This window comes from Saccopteryx bilineata, chromosome 3 (assembly GCF_036850765.1).
Source record: "Saccopteryx bilineata isolate mSacBil1 chromosome 3, mSacBil1_pri_phased_curated, whole genome shotgun sequence".
Classification (NCBI taxonomy): Eukaryota; Metazoa; Chordata; class Mammalia; order Chiroptera; family Emballonuridae; genus Saccopteryx; species Saccopteryx bilineata.
Genome location: NC_089492.1, coordinates 55,832,988 through 55,858,869, shown reverse-complemented (window position 1 = coordinate 55,858,869; position 25,882 = coordinate 55,832,988). Strand labels below are relative to the sequence as shown.

General features: G+C 37.7%; 1 protein-coding gene across 1 annotated transcript in view; it reads left to right on the top strand.

Moving 5' to 3' along the window:
• The first annotated feature begins 4,283 nt into the window (after positions 1–4,283).
• Positions 4,284–25,882, top strand: part of BPNT2 (3'(2'), 5'-bisphosphate nucleotidase 2) — a 32,127-nt gene continuing 10,528 nt past the window's right edge. Inside the window, exons 1-3 of the mRNA XM_066266159.1 lie at positions 4,284–4,949; positions 13,170–13,332; positions 14,435–14,530. Of these exons, the coding sequence (XP_066122256.1) occupies positions 4,563–4,949; positions 13,170–13,332; positions 14,435–14,530 (646 nt within the window). The 5' untranslated portion in view covers positions 4,284–4,562. The remainder of the gene's footprint in view (positions 4,950–13,169; positions 13,333–14,434; positions 14,531–25,882) is intronic.

Below are 25,882 nucleotides of genomic sequence, written 5' to 3'. Positions count from 1 at the left end.
TTACCTGTGTTGTTCAAGGGTCAACTGTAAATTATAAATATATAAATAATTCCATAGACAATATATCGTATTTTTCACTCCATAAGATGCACCTGACCCTAAGATACACCTAGGATTTTAAAGAGGAAAATAAGAAAAAAAAATTCTGAACTAAATGGTATGTTAAAATATTTAATAAAATATCATATTTTACACTCCATAAAATGCACAGGCATTTTCCCCTGCACTTTGGGGGGGGGTAGTGCATTTTATGGAGCAAAAAATATGGTATTCTACTCATAATTAATGAATCAATTCAAATGTTATTCTTTGAAGGCTAGAAAATTTTAGATACTGTATTTTTTTTTAACTAAAAGGACTTTTAAAAAAATGATTTTACCTTAGGTTTTAGGTAGATAATGTGCAAAATATGCAATATGAATTTATACCACTTGAATTAAATGTGGAAAATTGTACATTATTAACTAAATCAATGCTTTGTCAAGCATCAAATTTAATAAAAAAGCACACACAAAAATAAACAAATATTTAACATCTTCACAGCTCCAAAGCAGATATTTATTTCAGCTGACTTACATGTTTGTGAAACTAATGTTTTAAACAGACAAAATGAATGTTGGGTTTTATATATTTGTTAAATTCAAAAGTTTTTAAAACTTTTTGCACAATAAACACAATTCTGTTAAAACTAGTTTTAAAAGTTCAATTTGCCTGATTAGGCAGTGGCGCAGTGGATAGAGCGTCGGACTGGGATACGGAGGACCCAGGTTTGAGACCCTGAGGTCGCCAGCTTGAGCGCGGGCTCATCTGGTTTGAGCAAAGCTCACCAGCTTGGACCCAAGGTCACTGGCTTGAGCAAGGGGTTACTCAGTCTGCTGTAGTTCCCCGGTCAAGGCACATATGAGAAAGCAATCAATGAACAACTAAGGTGTCACAATGAAAAACTAATGATTGATGCTTCTCATCTTTCTCCATTCCTGTCTGTCTGTCCCTTTCTATCCATTTTTCTGACTCCCTCTGTAAAAAAAAAAAAGTTTCATTTAATAAATATTTACTGAGTTTGTATGTGAAAAAAATCTGAGTTAGGTCAGAGGGCATAAAGATATGTAAAATACCTACCTGACTTCATGTTGTTCATATAGCTGAGAGTAATTATAATTTCAAAGGGTAAAAATGATATGTAGTTTTCTATTGCATATGCCTACAGCATTGCCTCTATTTAATAAGTATTCACTATTATTGTTGCTAAGATCAGGGCCACAGTAGAAGTTATAATGTTAACATAATTATATTACGTTAACTGAAAAAGCTACCCAATAGTGGAGTACTTCTAAATCTTGGGGAAAACAATTTTAAGAATAGATGTAGATCAAGATCCATCCATGTTGCAAATAGCAAGATTTCATTCTTTTTATGGCTGAGTAATATTCTATTGTGTGTGAATCATACCTTCTTTATCTTTTATTCACTCATCTATTTCAACCATATAAGTAATGTTTCATTTAGGATGACCAGCTTGGGCTCTTTTAAGTCAAGCCATTTTCATTCAGTATCTGTTAAACTTTCGATTCTTTTCTTTACAATCAGGTATAGTTTTTGCTCCAAACCTATTTTGATGGCAATTTTTGTATTTAGTGATTCACTTTATCAAGTCATCCAAAGCTTTCAGTTTTATACTTATATTCCTATTTGGTTGTTTTATAATATTTAAGTTAGATATATATTTATAATAATAACCACAATGGCAAAATGGGGTTGAAATAAAACTAACTCAAGAAGTATAGAAAGTTCTAGTAGTGGGATTGAAACAGAGCAGGTGCCCCAAAGCACTTAGCCTTCCTTAGGTGTGAGCACACAGATGATGGGGAGCAGTGTCTGACAAACCAGTTAAGTAGAAGGTGGTTAAAGAAGTTTCTACTGTATGTCAATTTTTATTGCTATTAGTATTTACAGAGAAAAAATATTAGGTACTCTTCATCTTCCCCAACAACTACAGAAAAGTTTATTTTTGAAAGACAAATTTGCCTCAATTCACAAACCACAAATTATTTTACATTTACTTTCATATAATTTTCACTACTATAAATACATATTTAAAGGTTCTGACACCTTGTTACTGAAAAAAGTATGTTTTTTTATTCAAATTTCTATGGAGGTTTTAAGACAATAATCATTATACCACATGTAACTAATTAAATTTTTTTCTTCTTGTTATGAAGTTGTTAATGATTATGTTATCTTTTATCAATTGTCACCTTAGCACTAGAGCACCTCTTGAAACTATGATCTTTACACTCACTCTCATTGGCATTTCTTGGCATTTTTCTCCCCTAGTTCTTAAATCCCTTTTTTGTAGTGTAAATGATCCAGAGCTTTTAGTGTCTGTCTCTCTAGTTGTCTCACTGAGGCTTTGCAGTGTATTAGTGATCATGGCTTGATATTCCTTTTCAATATCTTTGAAAAACAAAATTCCGTTTATTTTTACAAACTTCAGCCCAGGTTTTCCAATGATGTTTCTAATATTTTCATAACTACTATCTAACTCATACATTTTATTGATTTCATAGTACAGTTTTAGGTGATTCTGTTGAATTTACACTGTTATACTTCAACCCTTAAGCTATTTTTATCCTTGGATTTAGTGACCTTCACTTTGTTTTCTTCTCAGAGGAGCTTTGCTTACTTTTAAAAATAATCCCAAAAGCTGACATGGACAGTGCCATTTTCTTAAGATCTAGTGATTCTAACACTCCAGAAACTATTCTTTCATTGATTTGAATTTGCACTTGAATTTGTTCTGTGATTATTTTTAAAGTCCTTACAGATTGCTGGCAGGAAAACCAAGCAACCATACAATAATCTTTGTTTATTGTATCTGTATAATCATATGTTTATTGTATCTCTATAACTATGAGTACATTCTACAGATGCTCTGAACTCTAAGGAAGTGGTAAAGGTCAGGGTGCCTCTAATGACTTGCTTACCAATGGATGTTCATAATCCATTTTCTGTAGCTGCAGATTTTAAGGTTAATATTAAAACACACTTAAAACCAATGAGATTTGGCTATGAACAGTAAAATAGACTGCATTTTAAGTTAATTTTATTAACTATTTTAACATATAAGAATGATACTACACATTTTACTATTCACTCTTTTAAGATGGAAGATGTGTCAATACTAATTATAATACCAATTAAATTTAAGTATTCACCTTTCTTGTTAAGACAAGTGGCATAGTAGAAGGCAGATTTTTTATATTAAATGCTTTGTAAGTGCATTTGGAGGGCCTATGTTGACTCAAAGATTATATAAATATATTCTAGCTTGACTGACCATCCTAGGACAACCTTTATATCAAGTGGACTTGCTCAGGCAATTCCTCTCCCTCCTGGGGAGTATAAGTATCCTTGGAAGTGAGAGAAGACCAGAGTATATTTTCATTATGAAAGACCAGGATCAAGGCATGTTTTCAGCTACATACAGCAGAGATTTTCAAACAGCATGCCATAAGAATTTTTAAAACATGCAATACTTGACTATTTAGTCAGAGGCACTGACCTTTTTTATATTCATACTGTCAAATTTTTAAAAAAATGACAATAACCAACACAACGATAACCATCTGGTGAGAATGAATTAAAATTATAACTATTTTTTTTATCAGATTGGCATAAAATATATTTTTTGGTGTTCCTCAGAATTTTAGTAATTAGTTTATGTGTGCCATGATTGCTAACATATGTAGAAGATGGTTTATATACTGTCATGTGGAAGGGGGTGGATATCTAAATATACATACCAATATAAATGCATAAGCATTTAGATTACAAGAGATGCCAACAGAATAAAGAATGAGGCAAGGAAAATTCCTCCTGTCACCGGTCACTTCCTGCTCTGCCAGCAAGAACGCAGACAGGCGATTTAAAAACACGAGCGCTGATGAGAAAGACATACAAATCTCTATTAATATGGCTTTCATTTTCCTCCATTCTTCAACAGTCAGGACTGTCACCAGGGCTGTATTTCAGCCATACATTACCATTCAAAGGGAGATTAAATTTTCACAAGGTACTCAGTACCCTTCCCAGAGTGGAAACCAACTTCACCACATCCAGGAGTGATTTGAAAACCCAAACCAACAGAAGAGGAGCAGCCTGTCCAATACCCGCAGGAGTACTTAGCTGGTCGCTCCGCCCCCTGGACCCGCCCCGGGGGAGGAGCCCTCTCGCCCGCCCCGCCCCCTCGCGTAACCCGGATACACACCCACGCTACCCTTTCACCTCCCGGCAGTTGGCTAACGTGGACGTGAGACCCGCTGGCCGGCTGTGGGGCTGGAGCTGCGCTGCCCGGGGCAGTAGGGCACGCGGGGCGGCGAAGGGGTGCTTCGCTGCGCGGCTTAGCCTTTCCCGGGGAAAGAGCTATGGGGAGCGCGGGGGAGCGGGCGCCCGTGTAGTTCGTGCGGCGCCTGGCCGGGCAGCGCGGCGGCGGCGGCGGCGGCAGCGGCGGGCGCAGGGAGGCCTGTGGAGGCCGCCGGCCGGAGCGCCTGGCCTTTGGCGCCATGGCACCCATGGGCATCCGCCTGTCCCCGCTGGGGGTGGCCGTGTTCTGCCTCCTGGGGCTCGGCGTGCTCTACCACCTTTACTCGGGCTTCCTGGCCGGCCGCTTCAGCCTCTTCGGCCTGGGCAGCGAGCCCGGCGGTGGCGCGGCTGCGCCCGTGCCCGCGGCGGACGGCGGCACCGTGGACCTGCGCGAGATGCTGGCCGTGTCGGTGCTGGCCGCCGTCCGCGGGGGCGACGAAGTGCGGCGCGTCCGCGAAAGCAACGTCCTCCACGAAAAGTCCAAGGGGAAGACGCGCGAGGGAGCCGACGACAAGATGACCAGCGGGGACGTGCTGTCCAACCGCAAGATGTTCTATCTGCTCAAGACCGCCTTCCCTAACGTGCAGGTGGGTGCCGCGAGCGCCGGGACGGGGGTGGGCTCCTCCCAGCAGCCCCGGGTCGTGGGGCTTTGGCTCCCATTTTACAGATGGGGATAGAGGTGCCCAAGGTCATACGGCCCGTGGGAAAGCCGGGTCAGATTGCTGGTGGTTGGACTCAGGGCCCGTGCCCTCTGGCCCCTCCCCGAGTGTGTGCGGCTCCGTACTGGGGATTCGGAGCCCTATGTTCTGGGTCGGCTGTCCCATCAGAAGGCTGAGGTTAATTTCATTCCCTGCTTCAAGCTCCTCTGTAAAATGAAAGGGATTGTTCGGGAACCCCCAAGGTCCTGTTGCCTTCGTTGATTTCATTACTGTTTAATTACTGGGAAGATGACTGTGTAATATACGTTTTGGGGCCCACCGACCAGGAGCCAACTGAAAGCCAGCAACTGCAGAAATGTGGCTGCCCGGCCTTGGTGGGGTGGACGCTTATGAATTACTTTAGTTGTAGTGTTATCAGTGCCCTCTTAATGGCACATATTTTAGGGACCCTTCAAAGAAATGTTCGGTAGTTCGGTAGTTTTCTGGTATTTACTCCAGAAAATAAGTATGAAGAATATTTGCATTTCTTTGGGTAGGTTTCTGGTAAGGAATTGATATTAGGGAAATTCAGACATTTTGGCTACTGAGAAGAAAAAATATTTCCAGTGGATTTTAATTAATTAGATAAACATTAAACTTTAACTACAGGCTTCTTTGGAAGGTATTTGACCTATACTATTGTTTTTAGAAGAGTTAGGAGAATATTATCATTGTAGAATTATATATCATGTGTGACCCTCCTCCTAGTCTATCTTAATATTCCTGTGGTTTTCTTTCTCTTTGTCTTTTTTTTCCTTTCCTTGACTTTTTATTTTTAAACAGTGGCAAGGAACATTGGCTTTCTTTTGTGAGCTGAATACCAGATGTAATCGACACAAGAATTCTCAAACAAAACACATTTTCACTTTTTCTTTTGCCGTATCCTGCTTTATCACAGATTATTCTTACATGTGTTTGCATCTTTCTCGTCTCCAAAATACAGTGTTCTTCCCTAGAGTTTGTGGAGGAAGCAGGAGTTTCAGAGAAGTTGACGTGTAAGAGTTAAAAGTAGCAGTAGTAATGATTTATTGAGTGTATTCCAGGTGCCCAGATATTGGCCACACAGGACTTCATTTGATCCTTACAGCAACCTTTAGAGGTAAATTTTATTTATGCCCACTTTACAGATGGGAAATCTGAGGCTCATAACACTTCACTACACAGTTTATATCAACTATCTATTTCTTCATTTTAGTTAGATTTTTAGGAGGCTACTTAAAACAGGTCTTACAGTATGGTTTCCTAGGGAAACATAAAATTATAGAAGTTTAAAAGCAGTAATAGTGAAATATAGAAATCAGAGTTGAAGGGTTTTTTTTAAGGTAAATATAAAGATATTCTTCTTAAGTATTGAAGACATAATCTGTTTGTGCATAAATGTTCACATGCAAAATCCACCCTACTCCATCTCTGCCAAACTTGTGTCTTGGTTAACTTCCACAGTATTCTGAGTTTCCTTTTTCACTTATTAGCAAATGCTAAGGGAATACCTGCCAAGAGTAGTGAGCTGTATTTTATTAAACACTAAAGCTAAGCTCTTTGAATTGTAGATGTTGAAGTCTCTGCCTTTATATAAAATGACTTTGTTTTCTTAGGATTGTTTGAATGTTTGCATGTACATATTTAGTATTCATGTTGGATGGTGATTGGTGGAATAGAGGAGGTTATGTTCATTTACACAGTGGTCAAATAGGATGGTGTCATGTTGAGCTGTCTCCTTTTGTCACTATGTTGTTAGACAAGAAGCCAAATGTTGTAGCCCTCTAAGTAGAGACTTAGCAATAGAAGCTTTTCTTTCTTCACTTCCTTCCCCAACATCCAAAAGTACTGTCCTAAATGTCTGGTTGTTTTTGAGCCTTACCTGAAATTTTTGGTAAGGAACTTAAATCTCACTCACTTTATTTCCTTATGTAAAAATTATCATCAGAAAGCCACAGTTAATCTTTTCTTTTACACTGGTGCCTTGTGCAAATGAAGAGAGGTCTCTTCTCCCGTGACTTTCCTAGAGTAAGATATTGAGCTTTTCCTGTTTGATGTTCACCTCTCAGAAAAGTGCTATACCAGGTGCCACTCTAGAGCACTAAACTGGGGACAGTTTTGACCCGAGGGGACATTTGGCAGTGTCTGGAGACTTTTTGTTGTCACAGCTGGGGGCAGAATGCTGTTGGCATCTGGTAGGTAAAGGGTCAATGACCCACATGTGGAGGAAAGACCTCCATAACAAGGAATTATCTGGCCTAGTTTTTCAGCTGAGGCCCAGGTTGAGAAGCCTTATGTGTTGTTCTAAGAAAACTCAAGTTTGACCTAGAATCCCTGCATTCCTTTCTGTTTTCAATCTTTCTCATGATAGGAATCTTGGGAGAGTCCTCAGGGCACCAATTCTCTTTCTAAACACATTGGCAGTGCTTGATTTCACTGTGTGAAAATAATGGTAACTGCATCATTGGTATGACACTGGTTTCTCATGTCCTTGTGGATAATGACAGAAATGAAGGCTGAAGATAGTTTATTGGTGTAGATTTGCAGACAAACAGAACAAACTTAAATGTATAGTTTTGATTCAAAGTAAAGGGAATTCCTTATTTGAGGGGCTCCTGTCTTTGGTTCGGTCAGAGTTTTAACAATACTTTATTTGAAGATAAGGCATAGTATTCAAAGCTGTTAGGACTAGCTTGTGTTTGTGCCTTCCTTGACCTCTGGGCTGGGAATTAAATTCTTTCAACAGGAGTACTCACTGGAAAAGTTTGAGAAGTTCTGATATAGTGCAAAGAATACTTGCCTTGACATTTTGTCCAATCTCCAGCCTGGGTGATTCTGGCCAGCCATTAAACTTAATTGTGTTACAGTTTCCTCTCCTTTAAAATTGAGATAATTAGTAATGTGATAATCAGTGCAGACATAAATATCTATTGCAGACAGAGAAAAGAATGAGAATTCAATGGGGCAGGCTCTGTAGAGGTGGTACTGTCATAAATTCAAGTAGCCTGATGATTCTGAATCAGAAGTGCATGGGAGAAATTAGGAACATAGACAGGAGCTACGTCATATGCTAAACTCAAGGAAATTTGGATCTGATCTTTAGTTTAATCCTAGAGTACTAAAAAATTTACCTGACTTTTCTTGAAACCTACAGTGTGCCATAGTTTGTTTTGGCTTTGGGTATTTAGAGGTGGGTGAGACCAGTTAGGAGACTTTTGAAATAGGCTGTGGGAAAGATGAGAACCAGAACTGGGGTGATGGGAAAGGTATACTTAGCTTGTTCTAGTAACTAACACTTACTTAGTACTCAGTAGGTGGCAAGCATGAAGGAAGTTTCTTATTGCTACCATTAATTTACTCTTGACAAAAGCAGGAGGTGATACTATTGCCTCTGTTTTGCTGATAAATTGAGACTTGGAGAGACTAAGTAATTTTCCCAAGGATATAGAGCTAGAATCTTAAGTTCACAGAGATTCACTTAATGATTTGAGAATTGTCTCAGATCTGTCTCATTTTGTATATAAGGGTGTACTGTAAGAGCTATAACTAAGGTGTACTCTTAAACCACAATGTTCTGAATGATTGGAAGGGCTCAGGGTAGATGCTTAGAGAATACTTTAGAGGGGGTAGACCAGTTAGGAGGCTTTTTCAATTGAGAGCTGATAACATTTTGAATTGAAGTGATGGTTGTAAAGAAGTTAGATGTGGAAGGGTATGAGAGAATTTCTACGGAATATGTCAAAAAATGACTCCCCTGTTTGTGGCTTTCATAACTGCTGTTTTGCTGATGCTGGAAGAGAGTGAGTGATGACAATTACTAGGGGATAGATTAAGAGTGACATTTTAGACTTAAGGTGGAGGCGCCATTGGTATGTTCAAGGGGACATGTTAAGGAAGTAGTCGAATGTACGTATATGGTTCTGAAGCTCTTCAGATTTCTGAATTAGAAATACAAATTTGTGAGTCATCAGTGTTATGATATATTTGAAACCAGTTGTGGACAGGATTGCTTAGTGAAAGAATATTGTATGAAAGGGGAAGATGAAGACCTACAACCAAGAATAACGAAGTCTGAAAATAATCACTTAACAAGAATAACAGCAACCAACTTTTATTAAATGCTTACTCTCTGTTAAGCACTGTACTGTTTGTTTTACCTTTTCTATTTCATTGAGTCATCCAGAGAACCCTATAGGGAGATATATTTATCATCCACTTTTACCAATTGGTAACTGCTGTTCAGAAAAATTAGGTGACTAGCCTAGGTAAGTCACAAACCCAGTAAATTAAGGAGCTGGAATTTTGATGATAAAATAATGGTTCTGTATGTAGGTCATTGGCGAACTTTGTGTGAATTTGCTTGGTGGCTTGATGAAAGGAAACAAAATTGAAAAAGATGTGAGTAGGGAAATGGAGATGGTAAGAACAAGTTTTTCAAGAAATTGTGCTTCTAAGGAACTTGGCTAAGGTATTATATGGACTAACAGAAGGTTCTATGGAATATTTTTTGGAGGGATGCTTGTTTTTAAAATGTGATGTACTAATTATAGGAATATGTTTGAGAGGTAGTAGTTGATAATAAAAGGTTTCTGAAAAAATAGGAAAATAAGACAGATAAAGCAATGTTTGTCCATTTAGAAAGTAGTTATTGAGTGCCTGTGTGATAGGCACAGTGTGAGTAATTATATCCAAAAATATATTAAGATTTAATGATTTATGGAGAAATGCAGTAAATGGTACCTTAAGGTATTAATCAAAAGCCTCTTTAACTCCAAAGTAACTGACCATATAAATAGCATTAATTATGTTTTGGAATCTTGATTTCTTACTCTTCAATTCCCCGTTGAAGACTGGGACAGATAGGCAGTAATGATGAGGGAGGGAGAGTAAATTGAAGGGGAAATGTTATAGAGAAGAAATAAAACTACATTAATGAAGAATAATTAATATTTAACACCTATTATTAAGGCACTGGTCTAGGCAGTAATGAAGGAAACTGTGTCTTTGAACTTACACGTCTAGTGGGTCAAGATGGATAGTTAAATGTAAACAGATAAATTGACTTCATACTAATAAGGGCTTTGAAAAAATAAAAATAAGAACATCTGGGAAGAGTGATTGGATGATCCCGCTTTGGCCTTGGCTAGTCAGGGAAGGCCACTCTCAGGCACTGTCAGTTGAGCTGAGAGCTGATTGATTAGATGCAGACCATTGTGTAGAGATTTGATGAAAGACTATATAAGCAAAAGAGTATAAGTGCAAAGGCACTGAGGCCAAAGTAGCAGAAGACAAAAAAGTCTGGAGTGTAGTAAATAAGAGTGCAAATGGAGAAAGGTTAGTTACTGGGGCCAGACCATCTAGGCAGGCCTTACCTTGTAGATGATAGTAAGCAGTCTGAGTTTTACCACTGTGTAATGAGAAATTACTGGAAGGTTTTAAGTAGGGAGTAATATAATCTCGTTTAGGAAGATGGCAGGTTGCTGGGTTAAGAAGGGTCTCTCCATGAAAGCAGTAATTTTTGTGTCTTGTTCATTTTTATATTCCAGAACCTAAAACTTAGAATATGTGGTCATTAAATTGTTGTTGAAAGACTGAGTGAATCAGAGAATACACTATAGAAGGCAAAAACGATCAAAGGCTATTTTATTTTATATATTTGGCAGAAGCTATTTTAGGAATCCAGGTGAGGGACAGATGATGGTTAAACCAGAATTTTCTTAGTATACTGTGCATGGTTTATTCTGTGGTTTTTGCATGGTGATACTCTTACAATTCATTCATCTAAAGTTAGCCTAATGTTATCATTAAAACTGTGGGCTCTAAAATTAAAATACTTTTTAGTAATGTCTGCAAGATGGCAGGAGTTCTTTACTGTCATTTCCTCACAGAACATAGATTTTGGCCATTACTTGTGGACAAGGGTACCCTTCTGGGAGGCTGAGAGTCCAGTGGAGTAGTTACAGCACACCACTATAGCAAAATAAAAAAAAAGATTCACTAATGTTTTTTAATGTATTTAATATATTTTTATTATGTTTTTGTAAATCTTGGGTACATTTATTTCTAAGTAATTTATTTTCGTTAGTGTAAGTGGTTTTATTATGTTAAACATCTTTACTATTTATCGCGTATATATAAAAATGTAGTTGATTGATATAGCAACTTGGCTAAATTTTGTTCTATAATTATATTTTAAGATTTTATTTATTGATTTTAGAGAGAGAGGGAGAGAGAGAAAAAGAGGAAGTGAGAGTGTAATTACTTCACTTTAGTTGTTAATTGATTGATTGCTCCTCCTACATGCCTTGACTGGGCAAGCCAGGGGCCCTGAACCAGGGGCCTCAGCATTCCAGGTCGAAGCTCTATATCCACTGCATCATCACAGGTCAGGCTTGTTCAATAATTTATCCACAAGTTCTTTTGAATCTTTTCAACAATCATATATCAGTTGCATATTTTGTTTCTTCCTTTCTAATCCTTGCTTCTCTCCCCATGCCCAAACCCTTCTTCAGCTTTCCACAGTGACTAGGACTCTCTGCACATCCTTAACAGTGGTTATGAAGGAGGACATCAACTGTTGTTCCCAAAGGGTCCTTCATCTTCTGGCTTCCGTTACTCTCTGACCTAGTAGGACCTTGTCTTTCTCTCCTTTCTTGGCTCACTTGCTCTAGCCATGCTGCCTCCTTGCTGTACTCTGAGTACACCGGGCTCACCTCAGGGCTGTCGCATTTTTTTATTCCATGGGCTGGAGTGTTTGTTTTTCAGACGCCTGCTAGGCTCCCTTCCTTGACCCTAATACCACCTTTTCAGTGTTGCCTTCCTTAGATACCCTGGGGTTTTTTTTAAAAAAAAACAAACAGACTAAGGAGCAAGAACTTTATTGCAGCATGTTTTAGATTTCATAAAATTTGCCCATTTCAGATGTCCAGTTCAGTAGTTTTGGGTGAATTTCCTGAGTTGTGCAACCATTGTTATTAATCAGTTTTAGAAAATTTTCATCACCCTAATAATATCCCTGTTCTACCCTGTGCCCCAGGCATCCACTAATTTACTGTCCCTATAGATCTGTGTGATCTAGACATTTTGCATAAAAGGAATCATTTAGTATGTAGACTCTTGTGTCTGTGTTTTTCACTTAGTATAATTTTGGGGGGTTCATCCATGCTATAGTATGAATCATTACGTCATTTCTTTTTATGGCTGAATAACAGTCCATTGTGTGGATGTACCACATTTTGTTTATCCATTCATCAGTTGGTGGACATTTGGTAGTTTCCAATTTGGGGCCATTATGAATAATCCTAGCCATGCTATCTTAAAGAACAATCCTTCTCTCCAACAAAACATTTCCTGTTTCTCCCTATTTTATTTTCTCCAGCATACCACATGATTTACTGATCTATCTTGTGTATTATTTATTTCCTTCACTAGAGTCTAAGCTCCACAGAGACAGAGGTGTTTGTCTCACATTGATCACCATTCTACTGACTTGCACTGTGTCTGTTATATAGTAAGCAATCAGTAAACATTTCTTAATCAGTAAAGGAAAAAGTGAATGGACGAATTGGATGTTTACTGTACACTGTACTAAAACTATTTTATGACTTAAGTGACTTGATGTTTCAAGAATATTACTATTTTTAACCTCTTCACTGACAATTTAGGATATTTCAAAGTACTACTAGAGATTGCTGAGAGTTGTAGGTTTTCACCCTCTTTGACTTTTTTGCTATGTACTATCAGTGTTAATATCACACGGACACTGTAGTATGGGGTCGGCATGGCATCACATTCCGTGTAAAAACATCGATGTACCTTGAAAGGGAAGCTTTTCAGAAAGCACAGTACCCTGCTTGTTTTTTTGAGGCTTACTTTGTATTTCCCTATGTTTGGACAACAAGCTAAGCTTGAATGTTAGATTGGAAAGCACTTGAAGACAGGGTATTGCTGGAATTCCTTTTACAATATTTCATTTTGCAATAAAATGCCTTAAAATAAACAAAAACATTGATATATTTAGTTTCAGTTTATTTGATTTTGTCTGAAGTGTTTTTCCTTTTTGTGCTTTCTCAGGTAGTTATTTTTTCATACTTTAAAAAACTTTTTAACTATCACCTATTTTTGATGCAGATAAATACAGAGGAACATGTCGATGCAGCTGATCAGGAGGTTATCTTATGGGATCGTAAAATTCCTGAAGACATCCTAAAGGAAATAGCAACCCCTAAAGAGGTACCAGCAGAAAGTGTTACTGTCTGGATCGACCCACTTGATGCTACACAGGAATATACAGGTAATTTTAAAATGAAAACTGATCTCAAATTTTAGATTGCCATTATATATTTGACAACCGAAATGAAGACAGGTAGTATAGTCAGAATATAATATTTACACGTGATAGTGGGAATTTCAGTTTTATTGCATATACATCTGTTGTTGGGATTCAAAATACTAAACTCTAGTCACCCATAGAGCAACTAGTAAACAAAACAGAGAATTACCACCCCATACCCTATTTTTATTTTTTACCTAATCTTTGTTCAGATTTTATTTCTGTGGATCCTCTCCCATACCTTGTTCCTTACCTAGAGATACCTAATTCTTGCTTTTTCTCTATTCTTTTGGTATATATGTTAAAGTTGGTTGCTTATGTATTTGTCTTTCTTCTAGATGGTAAGTTCTCTGAGTGTGAGGCTTCTACTTTTTGTCACCTTGGTATTCTAGAACTTAAGTATTGAACTTGAACCTTAATAAACACTGTCGGTAACTATACTGCTCACAAAAATGAAAAGATATTTCAAAATGAATATTAAGCAATAAAATTTCCCCTAATTTTTGTGAGCAGTATATTTGGAAAACAGAGAGGGCACTAGGTTGTGTATCTAATAGTAACTGAAATTACAAAACAGTTTTTTGCGGAGTTGATAATAGAAATACAGACTGTCAAGGGGGTTGTTTATAAAATGTTTTTCCTAAACTGAGATTGGCCTGGTCATATAATAGTAATGATGTTTAGTAAGTTAATCTCTTGTGCAGAGACTTTTAAGTAGTTGATTTTTAAGCTTGATACTAAAACTTAAATTTATTTTAATATTTAAAGATAGATACTTAATTAATACCTGTATTTTACAGATGAGGAAACTGAACTTAAATAATTTGCCCAAAGAAATTCATCTAATTAAATGGTAGGCTGGGAGAATAACCCAGGTTACTTGTGTACAAAACCAAAATGCTACTTCCTTAAGCTGGCTCTCACTGCTAGACTGTTTGCTTGAGAGGTTGTTGACTACCAAAGGCATTTCATAAAATGTACATAAATGTTTAATGAAATAAAGTATAGCATTCTATCCTGAGTTTATATTTGTTACTTTGACAATTGTGTTTATTTCTCGTAGAGGATCTTCGAAAGTATGTCACTACTATGGTTTGCGTGGCTGTAAATGGTAAACCTGTTCTAGGAGTCATACATAAGCCATTTTCTGAATATACAGGTAAGAAATAAGCTCAAGAGGTAATATTATGAAATCATTTGTCTTGTAGTACTTATCGTCCTGTCAGAATCTCAACCATAGCTCATTATAGTCAGTTCCCAGCCCTACCTCAACCCTTCACTGGATCAGTGAGGATTTTATTGTTGGTACTTAGAACACGTGACAAAGCAGGGCTTTCTAAACTCTCCTTAGAGGTTAGAAGCTGTTCAATGAAGAGGAGAGATTCTTAGTGTACTGAGGACTACAGCAGTTATAATGCCCTAGCAGCTGAGGTCCTCTCTGTTTCTCTCATGCTGTTGCTGGAGATAAGGTGCATTTTACACATTGGATTCTGAGGATCATCCAGAAATGGCCTTAGCAAAATCTGCTGGCATACCAGGAAATGAGCTTGATCTTATGAGGTTAAGGGCATATTAATGGTGGTTAAGGATAATGTGAATCTTAGTTTCAAAAACAGATGGTGTCACTGTGAAAGTCTCAATAATCAGGCTAATAATCCCTTTGTAGCCTGGAAGCCCTTCAGAGCTTCTTTGGACTCTTGCTTCCCCACCTTCTTGGTGCAGTCATGTTTGTTAGCTTCCTGCAGATGGCAGGTCAGCTCCTTGATGATTGTGTTGGCAGTGAGAGTATAGAAGAGCATACCAAAGAGCTTCCATTCAGTTTAGGAATGACCTTGCCCAAAGCCTGATTGGTACTAGTTGATTCTGGAATGACATTTTGGAATCATTGCAGCTATTATGCTGTAGTTGCCTGTTTAGAAAGGCCATGATCTTAAGTCCACAGTGATACCTTGAGTTGTCATTGTGGAGAAGTTTAGGGAAATAGTGGTGTAAGCAATATTGCTGACAGTCTGAGGGGAATTGTTTACATTCTGTTGTTAACTCCCATCAAAAACGCAGGGCAAGTATCATGCCCTTTTGGCTCCACTATTTTCCAAGATAATGAGGTCCTTTTTTTTTTAAATTTTAATCTATTGTGTTAACATGAATTCAAGTGTGCCACTCAATATAACTCCCTCACCCCCACCCCCATGCTCCCCAAACCCCCCCTCCCTTTGGGATTTGCTGTCCTGTTATCTGTATCTATATGTTATATATATATATATAATTTCACTGATCCCTTCACCTTCTCTGATCCCATCCCCTCATCCCTCTTCCCTCTGACTGCTGTCCCTCTGCTCCCTGTGACCCAGCCTCTGCCTCTATTCCATTCCTCAGTTCATTTTGTTCATTAGGTTCCACATGTAAGTGAGATCATATGATATTTGTCTTTCTCTGCCTGGCTTATTTCACTTAGCATAATAATCTCCAAGTTCATCCATGCCATCGCAAAAGGTAAGATTTCCTTCTTCCTCACAGCCACGTAGTATTCCATTGTGTATATGTACCACAGCTTTTTAATCCACTCGTCCACTGACAGTTGGGCTATTTCCAGATCTTGACTATGTTAAACAATGCTGCAATAAACATGGTAATGCATATGGTTTTTTTTTTTTAATATTTTTCTGAAGCTAGAAATGGGGAGAGACATCAGACAGACTCCCGCATGCACCCTACCGGGATCCACCCCACACGCCCACCAGGGGGCGACGCTCTGCCCACCAGGGGGTGATGGTCTGCCCCTCTGGGGCGTCGCTCTGCCGCGACCAGAGCCACTCTAGCGCCTGGGGCAGAGGCCAAGGAGCCATCCCCAGTGCCCGGGCCATCTTTGCTCTAATGGAGCCTCAGCTGCGGGAGGGGAAGAGAGAGACAGAGAGGAAGGAGAGGGGGAGGGGTGGAGAAGCAGATGGGCGCTTCTCCTGTGTGCCCTGGCCGGGAATCGAACCCGGGATTTCTGCACACCAGGCCGATGCTCTACCACTGAGCCAACCGGCCAGGGCACATATGTTCTTTTGATAATGAGGTTCTTGATGGTGACTGTATCCTCTTTTGCTGGTGTTGAAAGCAGCCCTAATAACTAGGTTTGAATAATGTCTGCCACAATTCCATATCTAACCTTATATTATTAGTTTCCTAGGACTGCCATTTCAGAGTTATGCTCATTGTAAGGGAGAATCTTTCCATGTTTTTCTCTTAGCTTCTGGTAGTTTACAAGCTATCAGTCCATGGTGTTCTTTTGCTTATAAATACATCCCTCCAGTCTCTGCCTCAGTTATCTTTTGGCATTCTTTCTGTGTCTCTGTGGCTTGGGTCTCTTCTCTCCTTGTAAAGATACCAGCAGGTATGAGCCTTCCCTACTCCAGCATGACCTCATCTTAACTAATTACGTCTGCAAGGACCTTACTTCCAAATAAGCTCAATTTCTGAAGTGCCAGGGGTTAGGGCTTCAAAATGTATTTTTGGGGAAATAAAAGTGAGCCCATAACAATGTGAACTTCAGATTGTGACCTTATTTATAAATAGGTTTTGCAGACGTAATTCAGGTAAATACCAAAATGAACTCATCCTGGACTAGGTTGCATCCTAATCCTTATAAGAAACAGAGTAGCCTGACCAGTGGTGGCACAGTGGATAAAGCATCAACCTGGAAATGCTAAGGTTACTGGTTCAAAGCCCTGGGCTTTGCCTGGTCAAGGCACATATGGGAGTTCATACTTCCGGCTCCTCCCCCCTAGTGTCTTTCCTCCCTCTCCCTTCTTCCCTCTCCCCTCCCCCTCCCCCTCCCCCTAGAATGAATAAATAAAATCTTTATAAAAAACCAGTATACAGACATATAAGGAATAAGTGATGTGGAAGTGGAGACAGATTGGAGTGATGCATTTAAGCCAAGGAACACCAGGGTACTGGCAGCCACCAGAAGCTAGAAGAGAGGCACAAATGGATTCTCCTTTAGACTAGGAAGGAGTAAACCCTGCTGACATCTTGGTTTGGGACCTCTGTCTTCCAGATTGCAAGAAAATAAATTTCTCCTACTGTAAGCACCATGTTTGTGGTAATTTGTTACGGCAGCTCTAGGACAGTGTTTTTCAGCGTATACTCTTCATACATCAGGGTGGTTAACTCTTTCGTGGACCAGCAGGGAATTTCTGGCCCCAGTTTGCAGACTGGCAGTTGAAAACCACTGCTCTAGGAAACCAATACACCAGTCATTCCTATAGTTCTGTCATTTACTCCAACATCTCTGTTGTGTCTCCGTGGTGTGGCTGACACTGCAGAAAAAGAGAGAGCCTGACCTGTGGTGGCTCAGTGATAAAGCATCAACCTGGAACTCGGAGGTCACTGGTTTGAAATCCTGGCCTTGCCTGCTCAAGGCACATATAGGAGCTGATGCTTCCTGCTCCTCCCCCTCCCCCCTATAAAATGAATAAATAAATAATTTTAGAAAAAGAGAAATAGAGGCAAAGTTAAGTTTTGATTAGTCTAAATTTATCAATATTTGCTTTGCAGAATAACACTGTATCCACAATTCTGTCTATGACTATTGGCTCTGCACTTTAAAACAAATCTACCTGGTAGTATCTAACATTATATCTCATTTTTATAATTCACATAGTATTTTAAGTTGGCAGTTTGATGAGCTACAAAAGTTTTATGTCATTACTGTGATAATGTGCCTCAAGATTAATTATATAATTACTTTATGGTTTATGGATTGCTTTCACATATTAATATTTGATTAATCAGCAGTAATTAGGCTGCTATAATAATATGCACCAAAATACAGGAGGTTGAACAAGAAAGTTTATTTCTCTCTTTTCTAACAGCCTATATAAGCAGGTCAGGGCTGCCATGGCAGCTGCCTGGCACCAGGCAAACAGGCCGTTCTGCCTTCTTGCTTTGCTGTGCAAAAATGTGTTGCCCTCCTCTGCTTGACTAAGAATGGCTCATGCTTCATCCCCATTCCACCAGTAGAGAGAGTAAAAATGGAGAGTTGGAGGACATTTCCCACTGAGGGTTGACCTGTAAGTTTTGCACATCAGCTCACAGCCCATTGATCAAAGCATAGCTAGAATCTAGACTTAAGGGAGGCTAAGAAATGTAGTTATTTTCAGTTGCCATCCACACTAACTCAGAGATTCTAACACTCAGGAAAAATAGTAAGAGTGGATATTATTAGAATATAATTTAGCAGTACTACTATACTTAATTCAGCTCGTGAGTGAGGGACACAATTACTATTAGTATTCCCACTTAGACATGACAAAATGAGACTCAGAAAATTGATACATTCCTCAAACTTATCCAGCAAAATTAGAAGAGGAATCAACCCAGGTATTTTATGCAAATCAGTACAGCACATCACTTTTATAGTAATAATTCTGTGATTCCTAATGTTTGTATAGTATTTAGCAATTTGCAGTATACTTAATGTTATCTCGTTTGAACCTTTTGATAACTGTGTGACAAGGAAAAATATTCTTTTTTTTTATAGATAAATACCATACATTTAAAAATGTTGCTTTAAGAGCTTTTTTTTTAATAGCTCACATTTGTTTAGTACTTTCACAGTTTATGAAGTGTATTGACATAAATTTACTTTAGCCTTAAAAATAACTCTGGAAAGAATATAAAACAGGAATTATAGTGACTTTTTAATAAAAAAGAAAACAGGCACATCAAAGTTAAGTATAGGGCTTAAGTCTTTGAAGTCCTCATTCTTTTGATAATGTCCCACATTGCCTTTTCTAATCAGGATTACATTTAGCTGCATATAAATAAATTTAATAACAGTGGTTAAACAAGTAAGAGCTTTATCTTTCTCATCTAATAAGATGGGTAAAGAGTAAGAATTATTCAATGGCTTTATAATACTGTTAAGCTAAATTTTCTGGTTTTGCTTTTTTCTTAGAAGATGGCTTTATATTTGCATACTCAAAGATGGCTGCTTCCAGTTACCATGGGTCTGTTCTAGGCAGCAAGAAAGAGGAAAGAAGAAAGACAAAAGATCTATCCAGCTATTCTTTATATTAACTTAAGCTCTCTGCTTTATCTCATTGGCCAAATGTCACATGGCACCCTTAGCTACAGACAGCCTGCTACTTCAAAGAGAATTAGAACCGCAATAAAGGGAATGCAGAGGAAATTGATATCAGATAGGCAAATAGATTCACATTCTTTGGGCTATAGTTCTCCACAGCTGCTCATTTTGGGGGAGAAAATTAAGATAATATAATGCCCATTTTTATTTGTTTAATTAAATTTATTAGGGTGACATTGGTTAATAAAATTACATCAGTTTCAGGTATACAATTTTATAATCATTGTATCGTGTGTTCACCACTCCAAGTCAAGTCTCCTTCCATTACCATACCCCCGAACCCTCTAATGCATGGCCCCACTCCCTTTTCAAAATGCCAGTTTTTTAAGTCTTTATAAGAATATGTATTTCTCCATATGGGATTACCTCCCTTAGAGTGAAAAAGCCAAAAGTCTCTAACTTGTAGAAATAAATTGTGTTCCAAAACTCATCTTTGTAAGTCACTAAAAATGCCCTGTTCTTCTGTGATGCAGCTTTTTCTCCCAGCATAATACATCATAAGGTACTTATAAGATAGCAAACATTGAAAAGAATCAAATAGGTGTAGACTGACCTTCTATTCCTGGATCAAAGGTTAGCTTGGTTTGCCCTGTTCTTGGACTGTTATTTTCAGATCCAGACTGTATATTGATGGTAGCAGAGTACCAACTGTCAAATACCATGTGTTTACCAGAATTTAGTAACACTTGACCAAAATGAATGAAAGGTAGATACTGCTGGCAGCACTTAGGAGTGAAGCTAATCAAAATTCTTATCAAATTTAATTAGAATTAATTTATTGAGTTGAAATTCTTATAAGCAATAGATACTTGAGTAGTATTTTTAATGAAGTAATGTATACATGGATATGTATAGAGTATCTGTTGGTTGTTGAAAGGGCACCAGGTATTAGACCAGTCAGTGAAATCAAAGTGGACTTCAATTCAAAAACCTTGGCACTTGAGTTCTGGCTGAGAAAGAATTCAGAGTCAAAACTCAAACTATCAGAAAAAGTTTTATTTAGAAAGTCACAGAGGTAGTAGTGAGCTGTAGAAAAAATGGGCTCTAGAAACAAGTTTCAGAAGCAAAGGAATGGCCCCTGGAATTTAGGAGAAAGAGCGAGGCAAAGAGAACGGTTCTAGGGAAGAGATTAGGGGAGGGCCCAGGGTCGGATGCTCCCCTGAGAGAGCCACTAGGTCTTCTGTCCTAAGGACTTTAAGGGTGGAGATTTTAGGGGAGGTCCCAAGGGAGGGTCTCTATAGAATATTCATCAGTTTTCTAGGTGTGTCCTTTTAGGGTTGTGGTTGGCCCCAGGGCAGTGGGTAATGCAGCTGGTCCTGATGTCAGCCACGGACTTGCTTGTCTGGTTTTGCTGTTTTTCTGGGCCTGGAGCTGGAACACAAATGAAGCCTAGATGCATTTGATGCAGGTCAGAACCTCAGTGTCCTGGGGGCTTAACAGTAAGGGCTGTTCTGCTCTCTGTTCTTTCCTCCTCTAAGGGGATCTAACCCTCATGACTGACAACACGCCAGGGGAAAAAAGGTCAGGGGAGGGTCTGAAGTGCATTACCAGTGATGTGAAAGGTTCAGGGGGTCTAAACTGCATGACCAGTGATGTGCTGGGGGGAAGAAAGGTTACCTGGGGGGAGAGGTTCTTCTTTTCCTAGTTTTGCTCATTGCTAGGTACCCAGGGCTTTCTACTCTGGTGACATTTCATACTGGGCCTGTCGTCCTCCTCTGCTCATGCCTATCTGACTGCCCACCATGTATCAGTGACAATTTTTAGCTGTTAAAAATAAGTTCCAATGTCTGAAGTTTGTGTAGCTAAGTGCCAACCATTTTTTATTTTCTGCTGGACTTTTTCTTAGCATATTTTACAGAGAGAATAAACACATTCTATTAGCTGTTATTTTACTTTAACACTATTATCTCATCATCATCGATCATTAATTCTTATTTAAACACCTACGGTATTTTTTAAGGTGACTGAAATAGTTTTGTCTGTATTATGACTAAATGTATGGAGTTTATATAACATAAAACATTTTTTAAAACATTAGTAGTTTCTATCTAAAATTATGCTGGTGCTATCAACGGAGATACTGCTGTCTTTATTCTCTTACCCAGTAGTGACCTCTAGAGATACAACATTGTAAATTCACTGAGAAAAATCATTTTTGGATCATTTCTAAAAAGAATTGAGAAAATTTTTTTTTCCTTTCTCATTTCTTTTTTTTAATTTTATTTTTATTATAAATAACTTCAAACATAAAATTGTAATGATTTTTTATATACAGTAGTCTCTCCTGTTGCAGTTTGATTTCTTTTGTGGTTCAGTTACCCTAGATCAACCACAGTCCAAAAGTATTAAATGGGAAATTTCAGAAATAAACTATTCATAAGTTTTAAAGTTGCTCTCCCTTCTGGGTAGTGTGATGTAATCATGTCGTTCTGCTCCGTCCCACCCAGGATGTGAGTCATCCTTTTGTCCATCCTTGTAACCACTCTACACACTTGCCACCCATTAGTTACTTAATATTCTTCTCAGTTATCAGAGAGAGACTACTTTCACATAACTTTTATTGTAAACTGTTATAATTTTTCTCTTTTATTGTTATTGTTGTAAATCTCTTATTTTCCTAATTTATAAATTAAACTTTATCTTTTCCTATGTCTAGGAAGAAAGCATTGTATAAAAAGAGTTCTAATACTACCTGCTGTTCCAAACATCCAGAGAGGGCTTTGGAATATATCCCCAGCTGATAGGGTTGGGTGGTGGCTGTACTCCTTCTAGAATTATTCATTTTTATTTATTTATTATATTTTATTTAATTTTTTTAAATGAGAAGCAGGGAGGCAGAGAGACAGACTCCCGTATACGCCCCAACTGGGATCCACCTGGCAAGCCCGCTATGGGGCAAAGCTCTGCCCATCTGGGGCTGTTGTTTGTAAATATATGCTATGTGGTTGGCTGCCTTTTTGTTTTGTTGTTGGTTTCTTTTGCTGTGCAGAAGCTTTTTAGTTTGATATAGTTCCATTCATTTATTGTTTTTACTTCTCTTGCCTTTACTTCCCTTGCCTTTGAGGTCAAATTCATAAATTGTACTCTACAACCAAGGTCCATAAGTTTAGTATCTATGTAGGTCTTTGATTCATTTTGAATTAATTTTTATGCATGGGGACAAACTGTAGTCTATTTTTATTCTTTTGCATGTGGCATTCCAGTTTTCCCTGCACCATTTATTGAAGAGGCTTTATTTTCTTTATCGTGTGTTTTTGGCTCCTTTGTCAAAGACTATTGGCCCATTTTGATATGATTTTATTTCTGAGTTCTTGATTTTGTTCCATTTGTTGGTTTGTTTTTCTGCCAGTACAATGCATTTTTTAATACCATGGCTCTGTAGTGTAATTTGAAGTCAGGTAGTGTTATACCTCTGGCTTCATTCTTTTTCCTCAGGATTGTTTTGACTATTCAGGGTTTTTTTGTTTGTTTATTTGTTTTGAGACAGAGACAAAGAGAGACAGGGACAGACAGGCAAGAAAGGAGAGAGATAAGAAGCATCAATTCTTCAGTGCAGCACCTTAGTTGTTCATTGATTGTGTTCTTATATTTGCCTTGACCAGGGTACTACAGCAGAGTGAGTGACCCCTTACTCAAGCCAGTGACCTTGGGCTCAAGCCAGCGACATCACGTCTATGATCCCATGCTCAAGCCAGCACCCCACACTTAAGCTGATAAGCACACACTCGAGCTGGATGAGCCCGCAACCATGCCAGTGACCTCAGGGTTTCGAACCTGGGTCCTCTGTGTCCCAGGCCAATGGTCTATCCACTACGCCACCAACTGGTCAGGCTGGCTATTCAGCATTTTGTATGGTTCCATACAAATCTGTTGATTTTTTGTTATATTTCTTTAAAAAATGACAGTAGGATTTTAATGGGGATTGCGTTAAATTTGTATATTGCTTTGGGTAATATGACCATATTAACTATGTTGATTTTTCCAATCCATGAACATGGAATACTTTTCCATTTCACTGGGTCTTTTTCAATTTCTGTCAATAATGTTTTGTAGTTTTCAGTATATAGGTTCACATTTTTTATTAAGTTTATTCCTAGGTTTTTTATATATATTTTTTGTTGCAATTGTAAAAGGAATTTTTTTTTAGAGTTCATTTTGTAAAGTTTCATTGTTGGCATAGAGGAAAGCGGGAGACTTTTGTATATTGATTCTGTATCCTGTTACTTTACTGTACTTGTTTATTGTTTCTAATAGTTTTTTGGAGGAGTCTTTGGGTTTTTCTATATACAGGATCATTTCATTTGCTAAAGTGATATCTTCTTTCCCTATATGCATGCCTTCTATAAATTATTTTCTTAATTGATCCAATATTCACATTTCTCCCAACTTTTCTAAAGTGAATTTTACAATTGGTTGTTTCAAACCAAGATCCAATCAAGTAACAAGCAGTTATTTTGGTTGTTAGGTTGTTGTGTTAACTTCTCTTAATCTAGAACAACCTTCAGCCTCCTTGTGACCATCACATTGATTTCCCTGAGAAGATCAATCAGTTATTATAGAATGTCCTGCATTTCAGATTCTTCTCTTTCATCAGGGTGTCATTTATTTTTATGTCTTCTTTTTCTTATGAAGTGCTGATTAGTTCTGGAACCTTAATTGAATTAAGATGAAGCATTTTTGTCTAAAATACATTGTAGATATTCTTCATGTACTTTCTACTGCATGATATTAACATGACATATAATATCTTGGCCATTATTAATGATTCTAAGATGGTTAAGGTGGTTGTGACCAGATCTCTGTTATAAATTATTTTGATTCTTTTGATATGAACAGTTAATTTGGAGAGATTTTGGCAGTATTTGAAATTGAGATCCTATTAAAATTTTCACATAATAGTTTAATGATCTATTAAAAATGTAAAATGAAAATTTCTAATTGTTTCTCTTTTTTTCCTATGTATACTAGCTAGTTGGAATTCTTCTATAAAGGAAATTGCTCCAGTTGAAGTTATTTATCTTGAAATCTATTCTTACCAAATAAACTTTTAACTCTTTTCCTACACCAGTTTTCCATTAAAGAATTAGGGTAGGAAGTACCTCCAGTGAGAACAAATATCATATTATTTGGGGTCAGGAAGAAGGAGCAGGCTTTCTCCTTTTTTTATATAGCCTTATCTCATGGCTTTTTATATATTTAAAGTGGTTCAAAGTAGAGTTATTTATATTGAATTGTTTGTTGTTGTTGCTCATTTTTACTAACATCTTACTATATATCATTATGTTGTCCATTTCTTTAGGTATTATCTGTTGGCTGTCTCCTGTAAGCAATAGTTTAGTCAGCTTATTATAGCCTCCTTTCAGCTCACTAATCCATTTTAGTCAGTCATATCCTTTTGATGTTTATCTTTCTACTCTGTTATTTAAATCTTCAGATTTAAATAATATCTTTTGACTCTCGCCAATCAACTATGATATAACATTTACACATCTTTGTTCTTCCACTTTATTCCTATCTTTGGTTTCCTCTTAAATTCACAGTAACATTTATTCAGTGAATCCATCTTACAGTATACCCTTTTTTCTTGGTTATGTAGAAGCTATTGATTATTTGTATGGGCACATGTTGATTCTTGTCAAAAAGGCTGGTAACTTGATTTTTTTTCCTTTGGAAGAGGCTTAGTCTTTTTGTCTTGATTGCTGAAGAATTTTATCTTTAAAGTATAATAATAGAGGTACGATGTATCTCAGATACAGAGTTGACATTCTAGGCAGATGTCTACATAGTATGTCTTTCAGAGTGAACATAGGCATCTTTTATATCAGGGACACTTCTTGAATCATAATTTTAAAGATTAATTCTATTTTATTATATTGTTATTCTTTTTTAGGGATTCCTAATGTATGTTTGTTGACTCTTCTTTCACTGACTTTTGTGTCTGTCTCTTTCTTTCTGGTTCCATTTATCTATTTACTTGTTTCACTTTTTGCTTATGTCATTCCTTGCTATGTTTTTGGACAAGTCCATTGTCCTTTGTGTATTTTTTGACTTGCTACTAAGTTTTCAGTAATTTTGTCTTTATTTTCTTTCCTGTGTTATGAGTTCCTATTTCATGTCTTCCTACTGTTTGTTCCTCTTTTCTTGAGCTTTTTGTTTCATAGCATTCATCTTATTTTTGTTGTTTATTTTTAATCATGTTGGAATGTTGTATTGTAGTTTTTCTCTGCTTTGTAGAAATTTTCAAGTAGCCCCTTAATCTCATATTTTCTAATGTTTTTCAGTGGACATTGTGGTTTTGCATTTTTTTGTTGTTGTTATTGGGGCCAGCTGCTGTTGAATCAGACAGAGGCTAGTGATTCTCAGTTCTGGAGCTGT